Source organism: Azolla caroliniana, unplaced genomic scaffold (assembly GCF_043228905.1).
Source record: "Azolla caroliniana isolate FFs.n. ecotype wild unplaced genomic scaffold, voAzoCaro1.0.p SCAF_10, whole genome shotgun sequence".
NCBI lineage: Eukaryota > Viridiplantae > Streptophyta > Polypodiopsida > Salviniales > Salviniaceae > Azolla > Azolla caroliniana.
The window spans coordinates 12,140,743-12,159,213 of record NW_028230445.1 but is presented as its reverse complement, the minus strand read 5'-3'; the positions used below and the strand labels follow the sequence as shown (position 1 = coordinate 12,159,213).

Below are 18,471 nucleotides of genomic sequence, written 5' to 3'. Positions count from 1 at the left end.
TCGTGGTCCCGCATATATATTTTCAACACAATTTGGTGACATGATTGTGTTCAACCATTGTTTAATCCAATTAACATATGGGAGTTTGCCGGTAAAAAATAATATAACAGCACGATCATAGAATACATCAAATGATTTCACCGATGGTGTTGTTAAATGACGCTTCCTCTAGAATATGAGACACAAATTCTTCTTCTTCAATTATGCTTTCTTCTTTCAGCATCTTCTCGAAGTCTTGTATCCGGCGCTTGTCCTTCTTGTTGAGTAGTGTTAGTTTACATGCACCACTAGGTGTCACACATGTTGCTTCTTCTTGCGATCCACTAATTTTGCTTCCTTGTGGGGACTTATGATTGCTCGGACTATTTGTGCCCCACGCGTCAATAGTTCGCTCTAAAAATCCGAGGATTCGCCTCCAAGGCTATCTTGGTTCCTTTCGTGATTAGCCCGCACCGTAAGGATTTGAACAGACCTTTGATTGTCAAGGCTCTTGACTCGCGCGAAGGCCGCTCCATTATCGAACACCTTAGTCTCCATCCGGGACGATGTGATATATGGTTGTCCTAGGATGACGGGATGTGACTCTGAGTCTTGCACGAAGAAGTGTTGATCCATCTCCACATCTCCAATCATGACATTGGGGCAAGCTCCGTACAGGTCTTCCGTGGCCTTCGTTGCCGCTCGTATCTTCCATCCGTGGTTTGTATTGATTGACCATCTTCCTTTCTTGTAGAATTCGGTCGACAGGAGGTTGATCTCCGAACCATGGTCAATCAAGGCTACCACGGTCTCCTTCTTCTCTCCGATCTTCACCGGCGTCTCCGTTGTCGCTCTTGCCCAATGAGGCCAAGAGTAATGGTTGTCCGCCATCACTTCTTCTTCCTCCTCCTCTTCGGATCTTGCCATGGTTATGGCACTTGTTTTCACCTCTTCTTCATCCGATTGTTGCCGCTTCCGCTTAATCAAGTCCACGATAGTATCGTGGAACTCCTTCTTAGCGATCCCAAGTAGCTCTCTCAAAGTAAGGTCGACATGACTGTCTAAAACCTTCTCCTCAAGGACCTTCCACAAGTTGGTTGTTTGTTCTATGTCCGACCTTAGCTTGTAAGTCGGCGCCACTCGTTCCTTTCCTTTCTTCACAGATTCATCGACTTCCATCCGAGAAGGTTGGCTCGATCCACCGGGCTTCATGCTTGTTTCTCCTATCTCTTTTCGTGGCGTAGGTTGGGCTTGTCCTTCTTTCCATGCATTCCTCGTATTATGACGCTTTGATGTGCCATCTTCTTCACCGGTTCTTTTCCTCTTCTCTTCAACAAGAGCTTCATAGTTGTCGCACACAACCTCCGCAAAGCTTGTGTTATCGTCGATTGGATCCAACCATCCGGTAACTCGTCGCACATTCCAATCAGCATGTTTTAAATCCTCCAAATCTATTTTTCCTTTCTTTTCACACTCGAATACCGTTGGCCAAAACCCAACTCCCAGCTTGATCGTCTTTAGTGTTATTCGGTCGACAATTGCTATTTTGCCGACACAGTATAAGACGAACGTTCGAGTTGAACGTTCTATCAAGAAGTTGTGGTTAGACGGATAGATACGAATTAGCTATACACTTATCGATGATAATAGACACCGAGATCGTGACTTATGTAATATAGCTTAAATAGAGGAAAGATCTTCCTCCATCTCCAAAACCTCGTCTGCGTCGTCCTGCAAAATGTCGAATAATGAGGGTTCTGCCTCTTGTGTTGCCATGTGTTCCTCATCTTCTTCCTCAGATTCAGTATCCTCCCCATTGTTGTTTTCCTGTCGGGTTCCTTCCATCGATGGGCTTGGCTTTGCTTCTGTTCCTGCTTTCGATGCCCTGAGTCCAAGTGTTTTGGTAATTCTTTCGGCTTCGATATTGTCTAACTCGACAGATGTCTCGACATCATTCTTGTCAAATTCCTGCATGATTCTGTTGATTTCTTCTTTAAAATAAGCCGACATATCGTATAGGTCCTTAGCAATATCCTCCTGAACTGTGGTCATTGCTTCTTCCAACATCTTGAGGAAGCCCTTGCCCTGCACCTTCCTATTTTCTCTGTCGGCTCTTAATAGCTGAAGCTCTGCTGCTTGTGCCGACCATGTTTGCCAACCCTTCTCTAGCGATTCATTGACCAATTTTAGGGTGTTAATTCGGTGACGTCTAATGATTGCTTGAACCCTGTCCTGAGTCATTCTAGCCTCAAACTGTGTTGTTGCCAATGTTTTCCGTAAATCAATGATTACCGCATTGGTCTGTCCTTCTGCCTACATCAGCTTAGCTTGGGCCACTAAGAGGTCAAGTCATCGTTTTTCGGAGACTGTTTGAATTTCTGCACATCGGTTTTCTAGCTTTGCTTTTTCTTCATTCCAGTTGTTCTACTATTGAATAATTTTTTCGTTGATTCCGTCAATCAATTTGTCTTTATCCGCCCACTGTGTTGCAAAACAAGTCTCTTGGCTCTTGACATATTCTTCCAGTTCCTCGACCTGTTGCCATGTATTCTCTTGCTATTGGGCTAATTTTTGGCGTAAATCTTGTATTACATTATCCTTTTCCCCTAAACATCTGTCGGTCGTCGTTTTTGCCGACTGTAATTGAATCTCTATTTCCCTGAACCGGTCCTCAATCTTTCCTGCCTTAATTTCCGCCTCCCTTCATGCTTGTTCAGCTTGGTACAACCTCTTTTGTAACTCTGAATCCGTCTCCAAAGGTTTCCTTTGTGGCTCTGGCTGGACTATTTGTTCTCTCGCTTTTTCTAGAGCCCCTTGTTCTTCTTGCAGTTTATTCTTCAATTGCTGATTTTCTGCCTGCATTTGTTTGTACTGTGCATTAAACACCTCTGCAGCTGTTGTAGCCTATTTGTATAATTCGGCCATACCCCTGGCAGCTCTGCAAGCCTTTCTCATATTCACGGTGTACTTCCACTAGTGCCTCATGTAATGGTGGTATTTGAATGGCTTCACCTCTATTTTTAGCATGTCGTTGTCGACCAGTTCTATCCACTTCCGCTTGCTCATTTGGTTCGATAGCTCCACATAATGACCTCTGGATCATTATTTGATCTCTGTGCTCTTGCGCCATTCTTTCCGACACTTCTTGTAGTCTTTTAACTAACCATTCTAATAGTTCATATGATGTTCCGAACTGCAAAATGGTAGCTAATTCATGTGTTGCTGCCGGAATGTTGGAAAAACCGAGTGCCTCTTGTACCATTGCCGTTGATGCCTGCCCTTTTTGAACTCGTGATGTGTCATCTGGATTGACACGAGGTATTTGCATGCTTTGGGTGGTTTGGTCGTTAGTTCTCTTTTTCTTCTGCACAGGTTGTTCTTGCTCCGGTCTAGAGTATCTTTGAGACCGTTGCTTCACCCTTCGTTGTTTCGGTAGTTGCTGCTCCATGCCAACTTTCTTGCGATTGTTGTTGCTGTGACGATTGCTCGTCTGTCGTCCCTCGTTGTTGCATCCTCTGTGGTTGAGACTCCGGTGGTGGAGTCGGTAATTTCTAGGTAGGTTCGGGTTGTGGTATCGACTGTTGTGGTGCCTTGGTTCAAGTTGGTCAGACTCGGTCCGAGTGGTATCATCTTGCGTTGATTCTTCTTCCCTCCACTCTTCCCTTTGGACTTGTCATCGGGCTCGGGATGACTGTACCTAAGGTGGCCGACGCACCTCTGATCGGTTTTCTGTCTCTGCAGTCCGAAATAATACCGATAACCATTGAGCAAAAATTGGCTTCATTGGTTTCGCTCTCCGAACTCCGTTTAGTTGCTCTCTCAAAGCATCTACCAACAGAAGCCCCCAATTGAAAGCTTCGCCTTCATAAGCGGCGATAATAAATCTGGCCCTCTTTTTGGGCATACAGGAAAATCTAGGACTAACAAACCCTACTTCTAATAAAAAATTTGAAAGTGGAAAAACACATCCCTACCTCCCTGTGTTTGATACGCTTTGGCAGAGGGCGAATATTCACCAAAATAGGACCGCAAAACATCCTCTGTGACTTTGTTGACAACGTCGAACCCGCCTCTTGGCATCTCCAACACGGTCTGTACCTTCTTATTCGTGATCGTCGAGACATCGATTTCTGCCAACAGAGCTTTCGCGTTTGGCTGCAGCTCTGTTTCTGCGACTTTCAAAAATCCCTGTAACTTATTGCGAACGAGCCAGCGGCACAAGGTGTCAGATACGACAATCGGCATGTTGTCGTCCTCGATGAACAGATCTTCACTCAGTGAGGGTTGTGAGAACTATTGTGGGCTATGGCGAGAAAAATCAGAAAACCTATTAGCTCGAATGTGTTTCTGCTTCTATGGTGACAGAGTCATTACAGAAATAGGTTTTAAGAGATGAATCTTTTGCATGATGCCTAGGGAATAAAAGTACTATTAATGTTATGATGACTAGGCGTACTAGTGGAGTGATGGCTAGAAATAGTAATAAAGACTAATAGAAATACGCCTCCACCTTTTTTACTTATAGTCTTTTGAAATTACTCCAAGACTCTCTTCGTGAAAGTTAGTTATGATTTGGCAAGAAAATTTTCTTTTGATTGCATGGTTTGTAATGATTTATGGGTATGCCTACATATTTGTGAGTGAAAGGAAAATGTTGGGTTGGGTATAATGTAGATGGATAAAAAGTTGTTGAAATATGGTGTTAAGGTTTAGATTCTTGTGGTGTAGGAGTTCATAATTTATAGTATTCTGCCTAAGTTGGTTGCATAAATGGTTGCCAAGTTGAAAGAGTTCCTAAAGTTTGATTTTGATTGGGTTGAAAGAGGACCCAATGAAGGGAGGTATGGCGCAATTCATTCTTCAACAATGTATATGAGACTATAATAGTGATGCATGTGTTCTAACTTCAATTTTAGCTGCATATTTTTTGCAAGAAGGAGTATCAAAAGCAACATATCTGCCAAGTTGGAGAATGAAAACATCAAAGAGGTGGCAAAGGCAGAGATTAATGAGGTTGCAGAACCCATACCGGAACAAGACCCATCAGATGTTGATGCTCCTCCAAAAGGTAAGTTTGTGTACATCCATATATTCCAATTATAGGTATGTATAGCTTTGTTTATTCTAATGCATGTCATTACCAACACTTTCACACCAGACGTACTTGACCCGGTCTCACTCTTCAAGTAAGGTTAAGATCCAATGAGGATCAAATCTCTTACATGTATAGTTACAAAGTCATTTGAGAAACCCACGGTTTCATAAGAAAATGGAGATGGAGGCACATTTGTGGAAGGTACCTGAACCTAATGTAGTGCTTCCAAGAGGACTGAAGATAGAGGAAGAGGAGCATTCGGCTCGAGGAAAAGTGAGTGGTACATCATTCTTCGGCAACAATGAAATGGAAAGGTCAATAAAGCATATTTTTTATTTTGAACTGAAATACAATAGATCTCGCCAATCATATCATAGACAATTGAGGACAAGGGTGTTTAACCAATGGAATACTATGCTTACACAACTTTTGTAAAAGTTAATATGTGGAAGCTTAGATAAATAGGCTCAACCGAATACTGACAGTAGGGATAGATCATAACATAAACTTAATTCAAACTAATAACACTTTGTACATACAAACGTCCCATAGAACACTTTTTATACAAGTCCTTAAAAGGACTGATAGAAGTACTGACATGTACTTCAATGCTCATATGAGCGACTGACACTAACTCCAAGGAATATGCCTACGTACTAGGCTCGGACCGTAGGCTCCAACAACCTACCGGTTCTCACTATTCCGGAGTACGATCCAATTCTCCGGTCCGGCTCTAGGTTCCAGATACCGATATATCCATACACCTATCTGATTCTCCGTTCCGGATCTGGTTGAGCTTGCTTGCTCAACACTCCCCCTCAAGCTCAACTTGAGGTCGGATCGCTATGTGTGTCTGCCGGTCCTCACCTCTGGCTCCTCTTAGCATATTCCCACCTTGCTCGTGCTCCTTGACCCGTCCGGTTCCGCTTTCCACGACCCGTCCAGTCCCGCGCACCTTAACCTTCTCGATCGGCTTGTCTGCTCATAAGGCCCATCTCAGCTCCTTTGTTGTTGCGACTCCGTCGCATCTCGACCCATTGGTTCCTTTGTGTCGGTGTCGACTTCCGCTCCCTCATTCATTTGGCCTTCAGTTGATCCGGCTCCTCCGGATCAAGCACCTCTTCTGAATTGGGTGACTCTGATTCGTTCCAGCTCTTGTCCAAATTGGTTGTCTCCAATTCATCCTCAATCTTCAGGCCCTTTACCACATCAGACTAAGTCCGGGTCTTGGCCTTCTCCTTCCGATCGACTCTTTCCTTCTTGACTCTGCCGCCGTCGTCGCTTGTTCCGACTTCTTCAGTCGACCCGGCTAAGTTTCCCTTTGTTCCGACTTCTTCTTGTCTCCCTTTGTTTGGGTTGTTTCCTTCTCTCCAGCTACTTGTCTGATGCCATTACTTGACTTTCTAGTTCCTGTTCCAGTTTCCTCCTTGTCCTCCTTTCTCCCCCTCAAGTGCGGCATGTCGAGATGCTGAAGACCAACCATCTCCAAAAAATGTTGCAATTTGTCTAGGGCGAGAGGTTTGGTGAAGATGTTGGCAGTCTGTAATCCGTCGGAACATACACAAGTTCGACTTCACCGGAGAGGACACGCTCATAGACAAAATGGTAGTGCACCTCAATGTGCTTGGTCCGGGCATGAAAAATGGGGTTCTTCGCCAGCTGGATGCTGTTGAGGTTGTAGCAGTAGATCGTCGTCGGATCAGACACCTCCAACTACAGATCCTTTAAGGAGCCTCTTGAGCCATATAGCTTCGCATGTCGCGACAACCGCTCCTCGGTACTCGGCCTTGGTGCTCGTCAGTGCTAATGTCGGCTACTTCTTACTCCTCTAGGCGACCATGGTGCTTCCTAGTGAAAACACATATCCAGATGTAGACCTACGGTCGCCTGCATTCCAACCCAATCGGCATCCATGTAGCCGACAAGCTGTTCGGCTACACTGGTTCGATATTGCAACCCCTTGTCCTTAGTGCCATTGATGTACCTGAGTATTCGGAGCGCACACTGAAGGTGCTCCACGGTTGGATGCGCCATGAATTGACTAATCAGTCTGATCGGATAGCTGAGGTCCGGTCGGGTGATGGTTAGATATATGAGGCTTCCGACTATTTGTCGGAATCATGTCGGGTCGCATGTCGTTCTAGAGTCAGGGAGGAGCTTCACATTCCTATCCAGAGGGGTTGAGACGGACTTGCATGCCGTCATACCGAATTTGAAGAGCATACTCAACACATAGTGGTGTTGACTAAGCAGTATGCCTTCCGAGGTGCAGATCATTTTGATCTCGAGGAAGTAATGAAGGTCCCCAAGATCGAACTTGATATGGTAAATTTCATCCAGGTCGGCACCAACGATGACTAACTCATCAACATAAAGCAAAATGCTTTCCGGCCCATTCCGACCTTGCCGGATGAAAAGTGAAGAGTCCAACTTCGACACGGCAAACCCCATCCGACGTAGTCGTTGCATGATTTTCATGTTCCAAGCATGCGGGGCTTGCTTGAGTTCGTAAACGGACTTCTTCATTTGGCAAACGGTCGATGTGTTCATCCGCACTGAAATCTAGGGGGTTGGACCATATATACCGATTCCACAAGATCACCTTGTAGGAACGCATTTTTCACATCCATTTGATATAGATGTCACCCCTTCGCTGCTGCCACTGCAAGTAAGACACGGACGGTCGTCATCTTCGCAACCGGCGTGAAGGTCTCGTCATAATCGATTACGTGTTGTGCATAGCCTTTTGCCACCTACCGGGCTTTGTACTAGTTGACAGAGCCATCAGTGTTGTATTTGACCTTGTATACCCACCGGCAACCGATTGGCTTCACTCTTGTCGAGACGTCCACCAAGTCCCACGTCTCATTCGTTGTTAGCATGTGCATCTCTTCCTCCATTGCGGCACTCCAATTCGCGTCCTTTGTTGCCTCTGCATAGCTCTCCGGCGCACGCACCTCCGCCACTTTCGTCATGTACGCCTAGTGATATGCCATGTACTCGTTATACCCATACCGTTTGACGGGGTTCTTCTAGTAGGTTGATCGACGTAACTTCTTGTTAGCCAATTTTAAGGCCCTCTTGGTCGGTTCAAACTTCGTTCCTGGAGGTCCTTCTTCGTTCTTTCCGAAGTCGGTCTCACTCTAATCTGACTCTTCTTTGTCGGTGTCATACTCTGGCATCTTCTTCTTCCCTTTCTCTTTGCGTGTGAACCGTATCCTTGGTTTTTTTTATGCGGGGAAAGCACGACTGAGTCTTCGTTGCTCCCTGGCTCATCCTCTTGCTCGTCCTTTTGACTTAGCTCTCTATTCGGTCCGCTCAGCTGAAATGAGATCAAACTCTCATCTAGAGTACCAAATCCTTCTTCCTTCCTCTTCTGCCCCGATCGCTTCGGGCTCACTGGCCTCAACTTTCGGAATTGGGTCGAAGTCAGGGTCGGAGTCGGCAGAGAGTACCAGGATGTCGATTCGTCAAACTCGACATTCATCCGGGGGTTGTGGCACTTGTACCCCTTCTACTCATGAGAGTGGCCGACCAATATGCACTTCTCCGACTTCGGGTCCAACTTCCTCCTCTTCTCATCCAGCACATGCACATAGGCAATGCTACCGAATATCCTAAGATGCCTTAAATTTAGCTTCTGCCCGAAATATAGCTTATCCCCGATCCGGTTTTGGATGTAGACGGCTGTTCGGACCGCTTCGGCCCAGTAGAACTTGGGCATGCTCTTCTCTTCCAACATTGCCCGTGCAACCTCCACAATTGACCGGTTTGTCAGCCACACCGTTTTGTTCCAGTGTGTATCCACAACTAAATTCCCTCCGAATTCCTTTCTGCTGCAGATAAATGTTGAATTGGCTGGAAAAACATTCTTTTCCGCCATTTGATCGCAGGCACTTGATCTTTCTCTCCATTTCCCATTCGACAAGGCTTTGTAGGTTCTAGAAACAGTCGAAGACTTCGCTTTTCTTCTCAATGAGATAGATCCACGTGTGTCAGTTGTAGTCGTCGATGAAGGAGATGAAATATCGGCTCCTGCCAAGACTAACGTTTTGTGTCAGTACCCATACATCCGAATGTATCAAGTCGAGCTTGTTACGGCCCCAGTTTCTTTTGGTGAGAAATGGAAGCCGATGTTGCTTCCCAAACTGGCAAGCTTCACAAATTTGGGCCTTCTGACATTGAATTTTGGCAATCCGAAAACAACTTGTTTCAATTGTAGGTCTTGAAGCTGTTGATAGTTGACATGGCCAATCCGCTCGTGCCACAAGTCAATATCCGACTCGACTTTCTATCCTTTTGCAAATAAGGTGGTGCCTACGTCATTGGTGTCGAGGACGAACATCCTCCCACATTCCCAGGTCAACGATATGTCCGACCGGCACCAAGTTCTTCGTAAATGTCGGAACGTGCAACATGTTCATAAACTTCCCTCTCTGTCCGACATGGCTGAGGGGAACTTCTCCGACATGTTCAATCGAGTGAGGAATGTCGTCTTTGGTTTCGACAACTCCTGGTTGCTTCGACTTTTTCAGAAATGAGAACCACTCTTCGTGGCTTGTCATGTGGTTAGATGCTCCGGAGTCAACGTACCACACTTCCTCCAATCTGGAAGTGGTCTTCTTCAATGAGTTCGCCTGTGTTTCATCACAAATGCTGGCCCTTTTCCGGTCTTTCCGGTCCGTATCCTTTCGATCCTTTAGGGTAGTGCAAGCTTTGCTGGTTCCCTTGTCCGGTCTTGCCGGATCCGGATTTATCCGAATCGGCACGCTTCTCCTAGCACTCTCTTTCTTTGTGGCCCTTCCTGCCACAGTACCAACATTTCGTTTCGGTCTTTGATTACCAGTTTCCTGCGCCACTTTGAATCCCCCTACTTGTGGAGGGTCCGGAACTGCTGTCAGCACTATCTCTGTGCCTCCAATTTTGCTCTTGCCGGCCGTTGCTATTGTGTGCCAACCCACCTCATCCTCCACGCCCACGGGGCCAATCCGCCTCTGTGTACAACATCCAACTATCAAATTGAGTGGCCCTTGACCCACTCACGTGGTTTTCTTCGACCATGAGCATCGATTGCAGGTCGAAGAAGGACAATGGCTTCTCCCGGATGCAATTTGTCGTCCAGATTGGCCTGTACTGGTGTGTTAGACCACTGAGGCAGATCTGGACCATCTCGTCTTTGTCCACCGTCACGTTGATGGACTGGAACGTGTCGCATATCTCCTTGATCTTGGTGGTGTAGTCAGTGACTGACATGTCCCTTAGTCGGATACTGTGGAGTTCTTGCTGGAGCTGTAACGTCCAAGCCGTGGTACTTGTGGCAAAAATCTGTGAGCGTCACCCGTCGGCAGTAGAGTATTCTCAACCCTCGTGCTCTGATACCATGTAAAAGTTAATATGCAGAAGTGAAGAAGCAATATATTTGGTGTCTATGGTGCACCTGTGTATATGGCGTATTTGAAATCCTACATGAATATGGTGTATATGGTAAAATCATAAGTGATATGGTGTATTTGTAATCCTAAGTGTATATTATAGGCATGAATAGACTTTATCTCGTGGTAAGTTGTACCATAGTATTCTACACATGAGGATAAAGTGTGAGGGTTAATCGAGAATGTAAAGAAGGGAGGATTACTTTTAATCCTAGGAATTGAGACAACCCATAAGGGCCAAGTGTGAACTTGCTTGGGGGGCTTAGGTCTGGCTATAAATATGAGGCCTAGCTACCCTCATCAGTGACATCATTCGACAACGTCGAGACTGTGATCTTGAGGTGAACAAACTCTTGTAGTGAGCGTGCTAGTACCAAGTACGGCTCGATGCCATGGCAGTGGTATGGGACTTTGATCAAGGAAGGCTCAAGTCCGTCTTGATCCCTTCGCTTGGGGGTGGTTAGGTGGATCAACACCCTTCTTTCTCTCTCTCTCTCTCTCTCTCTTACATGTCCTTATTTCATGCTTACATTAGGAATAATATCTAAGAGTGTCTATGGTGTATTTGAAATCCCAAGTGAAATCCTAATTGTCAAAGTGTATACGGTGAAATCAAAGTGTCTATGGTGTATTTGAAATCCCAAGTGAAATCTTAATGGTCAAAGTATATATGGTGTATTTGAACTCCGATTTGGTAGCAAATATGTACATAGTCACGAGCCAAACATATACATACATACATACATACATACATATGTACATTACATTACATACATTGGCTTGTCAAATAAAAGAAATTGCAAAACTCCTCCTCCCTCCTCCATCTTTCCCGTCGAATTCCTCGGAAATCCTCCTAGCCCTAGCTCTGTATTCATCAGATCTGCGAGACAGAAAACTGAGGAGAAGCAAGACGGAATCTGAATAAGAAGGAGACGAAGACGAAGGTTAAGAATAAGACAGCCCATTTTTCGTTCCTTTCCAACGCTGAAACCCTGATGTTTGGGAATGTTTGGGAATGTTTGAATTCGGTATTATTTGTTCCTTCAACCACAACATTCTTTGCTGAAAAAGGGACTTCTATGACTACTTCTGTTTCCAGATCTATCTTTGAATCAGGTGAATCCTAATAATACTATGAACGTCAACATGCACATATATAGAAATCATCTATATGAGCATTAACATGCATATGTCAAGTCAAGTCAATTGATAGAATGTTACGTGTATATGTATCTAGGTTAAGTCATTGTATAAATGTTATATCTAGGTCAATAGATCAATATATATGTTATATCTAGGTTAAGTCATTAATTGTGTATGAATATCTTAAGCCATTAACTGTATGTATACATATAGAATATTTTGTGCATATGTTAAAGTGTTTATTTGTATATATAACTTCGGGTTGGCTATAGATTTTCAACATTCTGGCTTTGGATTGGTATATAGGAATGAAAGTGACCTCTACTCATTACATTGTTTTTTATCTGTATATACTTGTTTCTTGAGAGAGACATATGCATGCTTTCATCGTTCATCTCAACATTGTGTCCGGAGTTTCTACTTCAAGGTTTGTCTTCTACAAAGGAATCCGAAAGTAATTTGCAAAGAGGAACAGCCTTGATGCATTAACTTTATATATCAGTCTGGAGCTTGAGAAGGGTCTCCCTTAAAATGAAGGGCACAAGTGTTGTACCATCAATCTGGAGATACTTTGGAACTACATGAAATTGTATTTAACAACAGATGTGCACTCTAGAAATCAAGCCTTGAACCATGATGAGACCTCCCATTTGCATGCATCGTATGAATGCTCGATAGATAGAGACTCTACAAGCCCTGATGAAAACATTTGAAGTCTTGGGCACCGAGGAATGGAATTGTCTTTCAAAGTATCCGAAGCTTTAGAAAGACCCTGAAGCCACAAAGAAGATGATAGAATCTCCACCTTTTGAAACCTGAAGAGATTCCTGAAGTGATGGTCTGTCTGGACTCTTGTAGGTGAAAATGAAATTGTCTGATATTGCATATGTACTGCCTCCACTATCCGCAATTCATGTCCTAGACTGAAAATATAAACCTGTTCTTATAGCTGCAAACATGAGAGTGTGATTCGAGACTCTTGTAGGTGAAAATGAAATTGTCTGATATTGCATATGTACTGCCTCCACTATCCGCGATTCATGTCCTAGACTGAAAATATAAACCTGTTCTTATAGCTGCAAACATGAGAGTGCGATTCGAGGATCCAGAATAAATAGATGAAGAAGGTGAATCTTGAACTTTCTTGACATCATTTCTTTGGGTTCAATATCTCAAATTGGAAAGGTAAAGTTATGCATGTATCAGCAATCAAGTGTCCACTATCCAAAGAGTGGTGACTGGAGAAGCAGAGTCACACTCCACGGGGTATTTTCTTGGCATGCAACACTCCACAGGGTGACCTTAATGATCAGTTTGAAAGTTGGGACCTTTTCCTACATGATTTGAGGCTTTAACGAGACCTTCAAAAAGAGATGAAGCCCGTGCTTCAGGTAGTATGGGCTTCATGAGGAGGAGGTGGGGAGGCTGGGGAATTTAGTGCTGGAAAAATGGAAGCCATACTGATCAAAATAGAGGGCTTACTTTTCTAGGTGCAATTTCTAACCATAAAATTCACATGGCATGCTGATGATAATTATATCAGCTAGGCTAAAATAATAACAATAATATCGAGGGGCATAAGAAATATCATGACCGGACAAAACTGTCCCGATGCTTTGAAAATATGTTACTGTTGGCATATTTATTTATGGACTGAAGTTGGAAGTACTTCTAACAAGTTTTCCATCATCCTTCCCTTTGGAGAAGTGATAGAAACTCAGTTCGAGGGTTCCTAGTACATAATGGGTGTTGATATATAAATCTACACCTACTCTTTGGCATTGCAACTTGAGTAGGGATTCCCTACCTTCTAGTCCCAAACTCTGTATCTATTAAGTTCTGTTTTAATGTTAACTACTTAATTCAGCTAATTTATCTTCTTATCATATTTCTCACTTAATCATATAAATGCAAATTTGTAATCCTGGACTATTTTGATCATGTAAAGTTTCAAGGGTATACGCCGTGACAAGCCTAAGTTCCTAAACCATGTGACATGGTAGAGCACCCACTTCTCCATCAATAAGTCTAAATTTTATGATACACACAAGGGGTCTGCACACATATTCTATCCATAATTCTTCCATGCTCCACTCAAAGAAACATCTTGCTAAATTCTGTTCAAATAGCTGTCTTTGAAGCTTTGTGCCACTATGATTCTCCCATGGATAGCCAATGCTGTTAATGATTCTCATTGCCTGTTCTCATGCAGCTATGCAGGCAATATTGAAGGTCAAGCGCCATCCTATGAAAATTTTCCTCGAGTAGCCTACCACTCAGATTGATTTACAAACCCTCTTTGACAATTCCCTTCCTAAAGATACATTTGGGGATGTATGCTTGACTGGGACTACTCAGTCCACCTTCAGCGGAGGCATGAGCCCAGCGACCTGAACGTTCCATATGAATCATGTCAATTAAAATGCCTAATTCTTTTCTTCTTACTATTAGTTTCCAACTCCATGTATGTGTGACTCTGATCATGATAGGAAATGTAGATTAGTTCAACTCTGAAATTGGGATAATCATTGTAATTAAATGTTAATGTGATTTGAATTTTACAGTGTGTTTTTGTCTTGATTCTGCTTCAAAATAGTAAAACATTTAGCATGGATTTCCGACATGCTGGAAACTTAAAACCCATAGATCCATGTTGGGATTAAAGGCCCTGAGGTTGCTCCTATTAAATGAGAAAAACATTTTTATGTATTTTAATATTTTTAGGTTTTTTTTGGAGTTGTATTATCTCATTTTTAGAACTGTACTACAATTTCATAATTGTTTTTAGTTTCTATATCTCTGCCTTCAGATTTTCAGAAAACTCCTGTTCTGTCTCTACTTCTTCACAATCCTTTGTTCTGTGTTTGTGTCGCAAACTATATTTTCTAGGAGCTATTCACCATTATTGATAGATACGACAATTTCCGAGTTAACATTTTTGCCACAAATAGGTTGTGTAATAATGGAATCAAATGCCTGCTCTGGATGAGTCTTCCATTGTAGTTGTTCCAAAATAAAGAGAACTTTGCCGGTTGTTAATTTAGTAATCATCCAAGTTATTAGGAATTGCATATCCTGCTGGGAGACTGTCGCTATCTCCCTTCTGAAACCCCATTTTTTGTAGATCCACCTAATAGCATACATATTGTATTTGACTTGCTCTAGTTGCATATCACTTTTACCATGCACATAGTATATAATGATTTAAGTTTAATTTTGTTAACTTTACGAATGAGGTGATTTTGCATAACTGTGTTGTAGCCCTTGTTTTTGTTAAGGGAGTGATTTTATCTGAAGATCTGCAATTCAGTTATTGCAGGTTCTGACATTTTGCCTAGAGAAGAGTGAACTGTGAAATCTGCCTCTACTTCTACATAGTAGAGCCAGGTATGTTTTTAATAAAGAGCTATTTTATATTGCGTTTTATGGTCAGGAAAATTTTAGTTATGGGTGCGAAAGTTGAAGTCCTTTTACCTCATTTAAGACCATATTATTTTCCTGTTTAGATTTTGCACATAAAATATAATCAGCTCGCATCATTGGGCAAGTGAACCATTTTATGAGTAACAGCTAAATCTTCATGCTTGTAAGCTTTGAAAATCTCTTCATTACTAGTATTGTTAATATGCATGATTTCACCTTTGCAGTCCTCAATATCTTCAAACAGACTTTTATATTATCATAAGGATCGATTACTCTGTTATCATAGGTCTGGTGATTCTTCATGGCACAGATACTCGAAGGGGAAAACCAGGGAATTTCAAGAGGATTCATATGCAATGCTCCCCCTCGCCTTCCTCCCAAATTTCCTGTGAATCGGGGGTCATCACCATCAGAAATTGATGCTCCTTGTTATAACAATCAAATGAATGTGAGTCCAGTTCAGCATATGCGAACACCTTCTCATAATACAGAGCTCCAAGAACAGCCATTATGGTTAAATGAATTACTGGAGGATTCTGAGGGTCCTAGTAGGAGAGGTTCCCACAGGCGAAGCGCCAGTGACTCATTTACATATCTAGAAAATCCAAGGAGTCTGTATAGGTTTAGTAACATTGCCGAAGAGGATGAATCAGAGTGCAATGCTTCGCTACCATGTAGGAGATTGGGTAATGAAGACAGTGACCAATTGACTGACCTTTTGGATGAGATCCAGCAGCTGCAAAATCAACAGAACCTCCCAATCAGTGCAAGAACTCAACCAGTAAATTGTAAATCTGATGTATCTAATGCAAATAAGCTAATTACTTCTAGAACTGTAGTGGGAGACTCACAGGATCAATTGGTCTTCTGGCCAAAGCACGAAAGAGTGAAAGAAGTGTTTTTACATGAAAGTGTGATTGGAGGATCTACATCATTAGGCAGCCATGATGAAGGGAGTGCTGATCCCAAGCAGGCAAAGCGGTATAACCATCAAACTTTGAATTGACTAGTCATATAATGATATTGTTTGAACCTCTAATTAGGTGATTGAATTTTTAGAGTTCTGTCCAATCGGCAATCTGCTCAGCGTTCTCGGGTCAGGAAGCTTCAGTATATTGCAGAGCTTGAAAGGATAGTCAATGGTTTACAGGTTTGTTTAGCTTTACTAGAAACAATGCATGTTTTCAAGTGAATCACCTCAGATAAATGATGCACTTGTCATCTCAAACATTGATTATATGGCCACTCCATCAATAGTAAAAATTAATTGATCGTGTTTAAAATATGCTCTTTTATTGTTTTTCCACTTAACTGGTGATCAATATCTACTTGCGTTATTGATGGAAGTGTCAACTTGCATATGCAGCTAAAATATGCAAGTTAAATACTCATGAATAGTGCTTTTAATCTAATACTTGGATGGGTATTTGTATAGATGGATGTGTCTTCACTATCAACACAGATGCTTTATATCCAGCATCAGCAGGCCATTTTGGACATGGACAACAGTGCATTGAAGCAGCGAATCACATTCTGTCTGCAAGAGAAAAACATTAAGGATTGTAAGTGGACATCCAATAAAGACCTTTAATTTTATGCGACAACTTTTATGTTTTTTTAAACATTGGTTGAATTGTGAACATTTGCAGCTGAAAATGAGACTTTGATAAATGATGTGAGAAGGCTACAGAAAATGAGCGAGTTTCAAGTGCTCCACCAGCAGCAGAAGCATAAACAACAGTTACAGCGGCGGAACATACACCGACATTCATCTCTGCCATCAGATTTTGCTGCCCAAATGCAGCAGTTTAGTGAATCTAATGCTGGGTCTCGCTATTCTCCATCAGATTCAATTGCGGGACTAATGAAAGATATGGCTAGCATCACTTTGAATGAAACAGCTTCAACAAGTGAAGTAGCAAAGGATGGTGGGCGAACAAGCTCTTTAGAAGGGGGCAATGCATCTGCATCATCTAGCATTAGGTGATCAACTGTTTCTTCACATTCACAAATATTTGTATCAGCAAGATATATATATATATAGAAAAAGGTGGAATTGGATTCCAAGCGAGAGTTCTGTAATGCCTCACCTTGTTCTGGAGTGCAATATAGATCATAGGGCAGAAGGGACTCTGTTTTTCTTTTCTTTCCTTTCTATTCCCTTGAGTGGGGGAGGGAATTGTCATTTTTTTGGTAACCAAGGGGCAGGGGCAGGGGCAAGCGGCAGTGGGAATTTAACTCCGACCTATGGTTTACTTTATATTTGCTTGTTTGAGGTTCTGCAAGTTCGTAAGAGTTTTGGAGTTATGACTGGTCATATATATACATGAATTCTCGACCTCTAAGGAAACATTTCCATTTAAAAGTGACTATCAGAGAAGGATGGCCACAGGTTGCTAATTGAGATTTATTTTTCACTCTATTAGCCACTGCATTTGTTGAACTTTATATATCTAGTGGTCTATACACTCAAGATAAGAGGTTGAATCTTCCCAAACTCCTATTTCTTAAAACAGAAATTCAAATATTTTTTGTCATACTGCTGCTCTAGGTGAATCTATTATTTCTTTACGTGATCCGTTTGACCTGACAAGAAAGCAGACCTTTCAATGTATACCATGAAAGTTTTATTTCTCAGTTTGGAGATGTATGAAGACAACCGAATGTTAAGATATATTGATACCTTCAGAAACAGAAAATTCTGTACTCTTATCTCTTTGCTCTAATTATGTTTGTTATACAAAAGATGATCTTTGATCTTGCTGTGCAAAATAGGAATGCTGATTATTATTGGTCACTTTGATAAATGCAAAGATGTGTCACGTGGCACACTAGCAATATTCACAAAAGTGGAAAAATTGCTGGTTATATTGTCCTAGGAATGGAACGAATTTGGATATCCATTTTGCTGTATCGTAATACAAATTAATAGACATTTTGATTCATTTTTTGTTTGTATAATAACTATTTCAGTAGTGCGAAATTTTATTTAGTATATCAGAATTGCTGAGAACTTTTATGCTTTATTAATGTCATGAAGATATTTTGCATTTAGTTTTTATTAATAGTGATATTTCAACTGGAAGGGTGTTTGTGGCACTACCTCTTTCTTTATGACCAGTTTAGTGGGATATAGAAATAAGAGTAAGGATGTTTGTGGCATTACTTTCTCTCTTTTATGACTTTGTTTACCAGGATATAGAAATAAGAGTAGGCAGAAAGGACCACATTTTGTTATCAGCATTTTGACAATGGGGAGGTAAAAGTACATGAATAAAATAGTGGTGACATTCTTTATGCGGAAAGATTGAAGTGTGTCTTGTCATGCTTGGCATAATATGCCTTGTTTTTTGCTGCAACATTAAGCTCTGTTCATGCCAAGATTGCCTTCAATTGTGT

General features: G+C 42.1%; 1 protein-coding gene across 6 annotated transcripts; it reads left to right on the top strand.

Annotated features, from left to right (window-relative positions):
• The first annotated feature begins 11,313 nt into the window (after window positions 1-11,313).
• Window positions 11,314-17,609, top strand: LOC147859055 (basic leucine zipper 2-like). 6 transcript variants are annotated; one of them, XM_087325790.1, is made up of 7 exons: window positions 11,314-11,622; window positions 14,969-15,036; window positions 15,156-15,263; window positions 15,359-16,053; window positions 16,132-16,222; window positions 16,508-16,634; window positions 16,722-17,609. In XM_087325790.1, the coding sequence occupies exons 4-7, from the start codon at window positions 15,374-15,376 to the stop codon at window positions 17,057-17,059; spliced, it is 1,236 nt and encodes a 411-aa protein (XP_087181916.1). In that variant the 5' UTR covers window positions 11,314-11,622; window positions 14,969-15,036; window positions 15,156-15,263; window positions 15,359-15,373; the 3' UTR covers window positions 17,060-17,609. The 6 variants fall into 6 exon arrangements, with proteins under 6 accessions (XP_087181916.1, XP_087181915.1, XP_087181918.1 ...); XM_087325789.1 differs by having other exon boundaries at window positions 14,960-15,036; XM_087325792.1 differs by lacking the exon at window positions 15,156-15,263 and having other exon boundaries at window positions 15,383-16,053.
• Window positions 17,610-18,471: the final 862 nt, after the last annotated feature.

What these genes read in the sequence shown, in the direction of transcription:
- LOC147859055 (XM_087325787.1), top strand. Translation starts at nt 15,374, where the DNA reads ATGGCACAGATACTCGAAGGGGAAAACCAGGGAATTTCAAGAGGATTC. An exon ending in GATCCCAAGCAGGCAAAGCG is followed by an intron (nt 16,054 to 16,131) that starts GTATAACCATCA and finishes TTGAATTTTTAG; the next exon opens with AGTTCTGTCCAATCGGCAAT. An exon ending in AGAGAAAAACATTAAGGATT is followed by an intron (nt 16,635 to 16,721) that starts GTAAGTGGACAT and finishes GAACATTTGCAG; the next exon opens with CTGAAAATGAGACTTTGATA.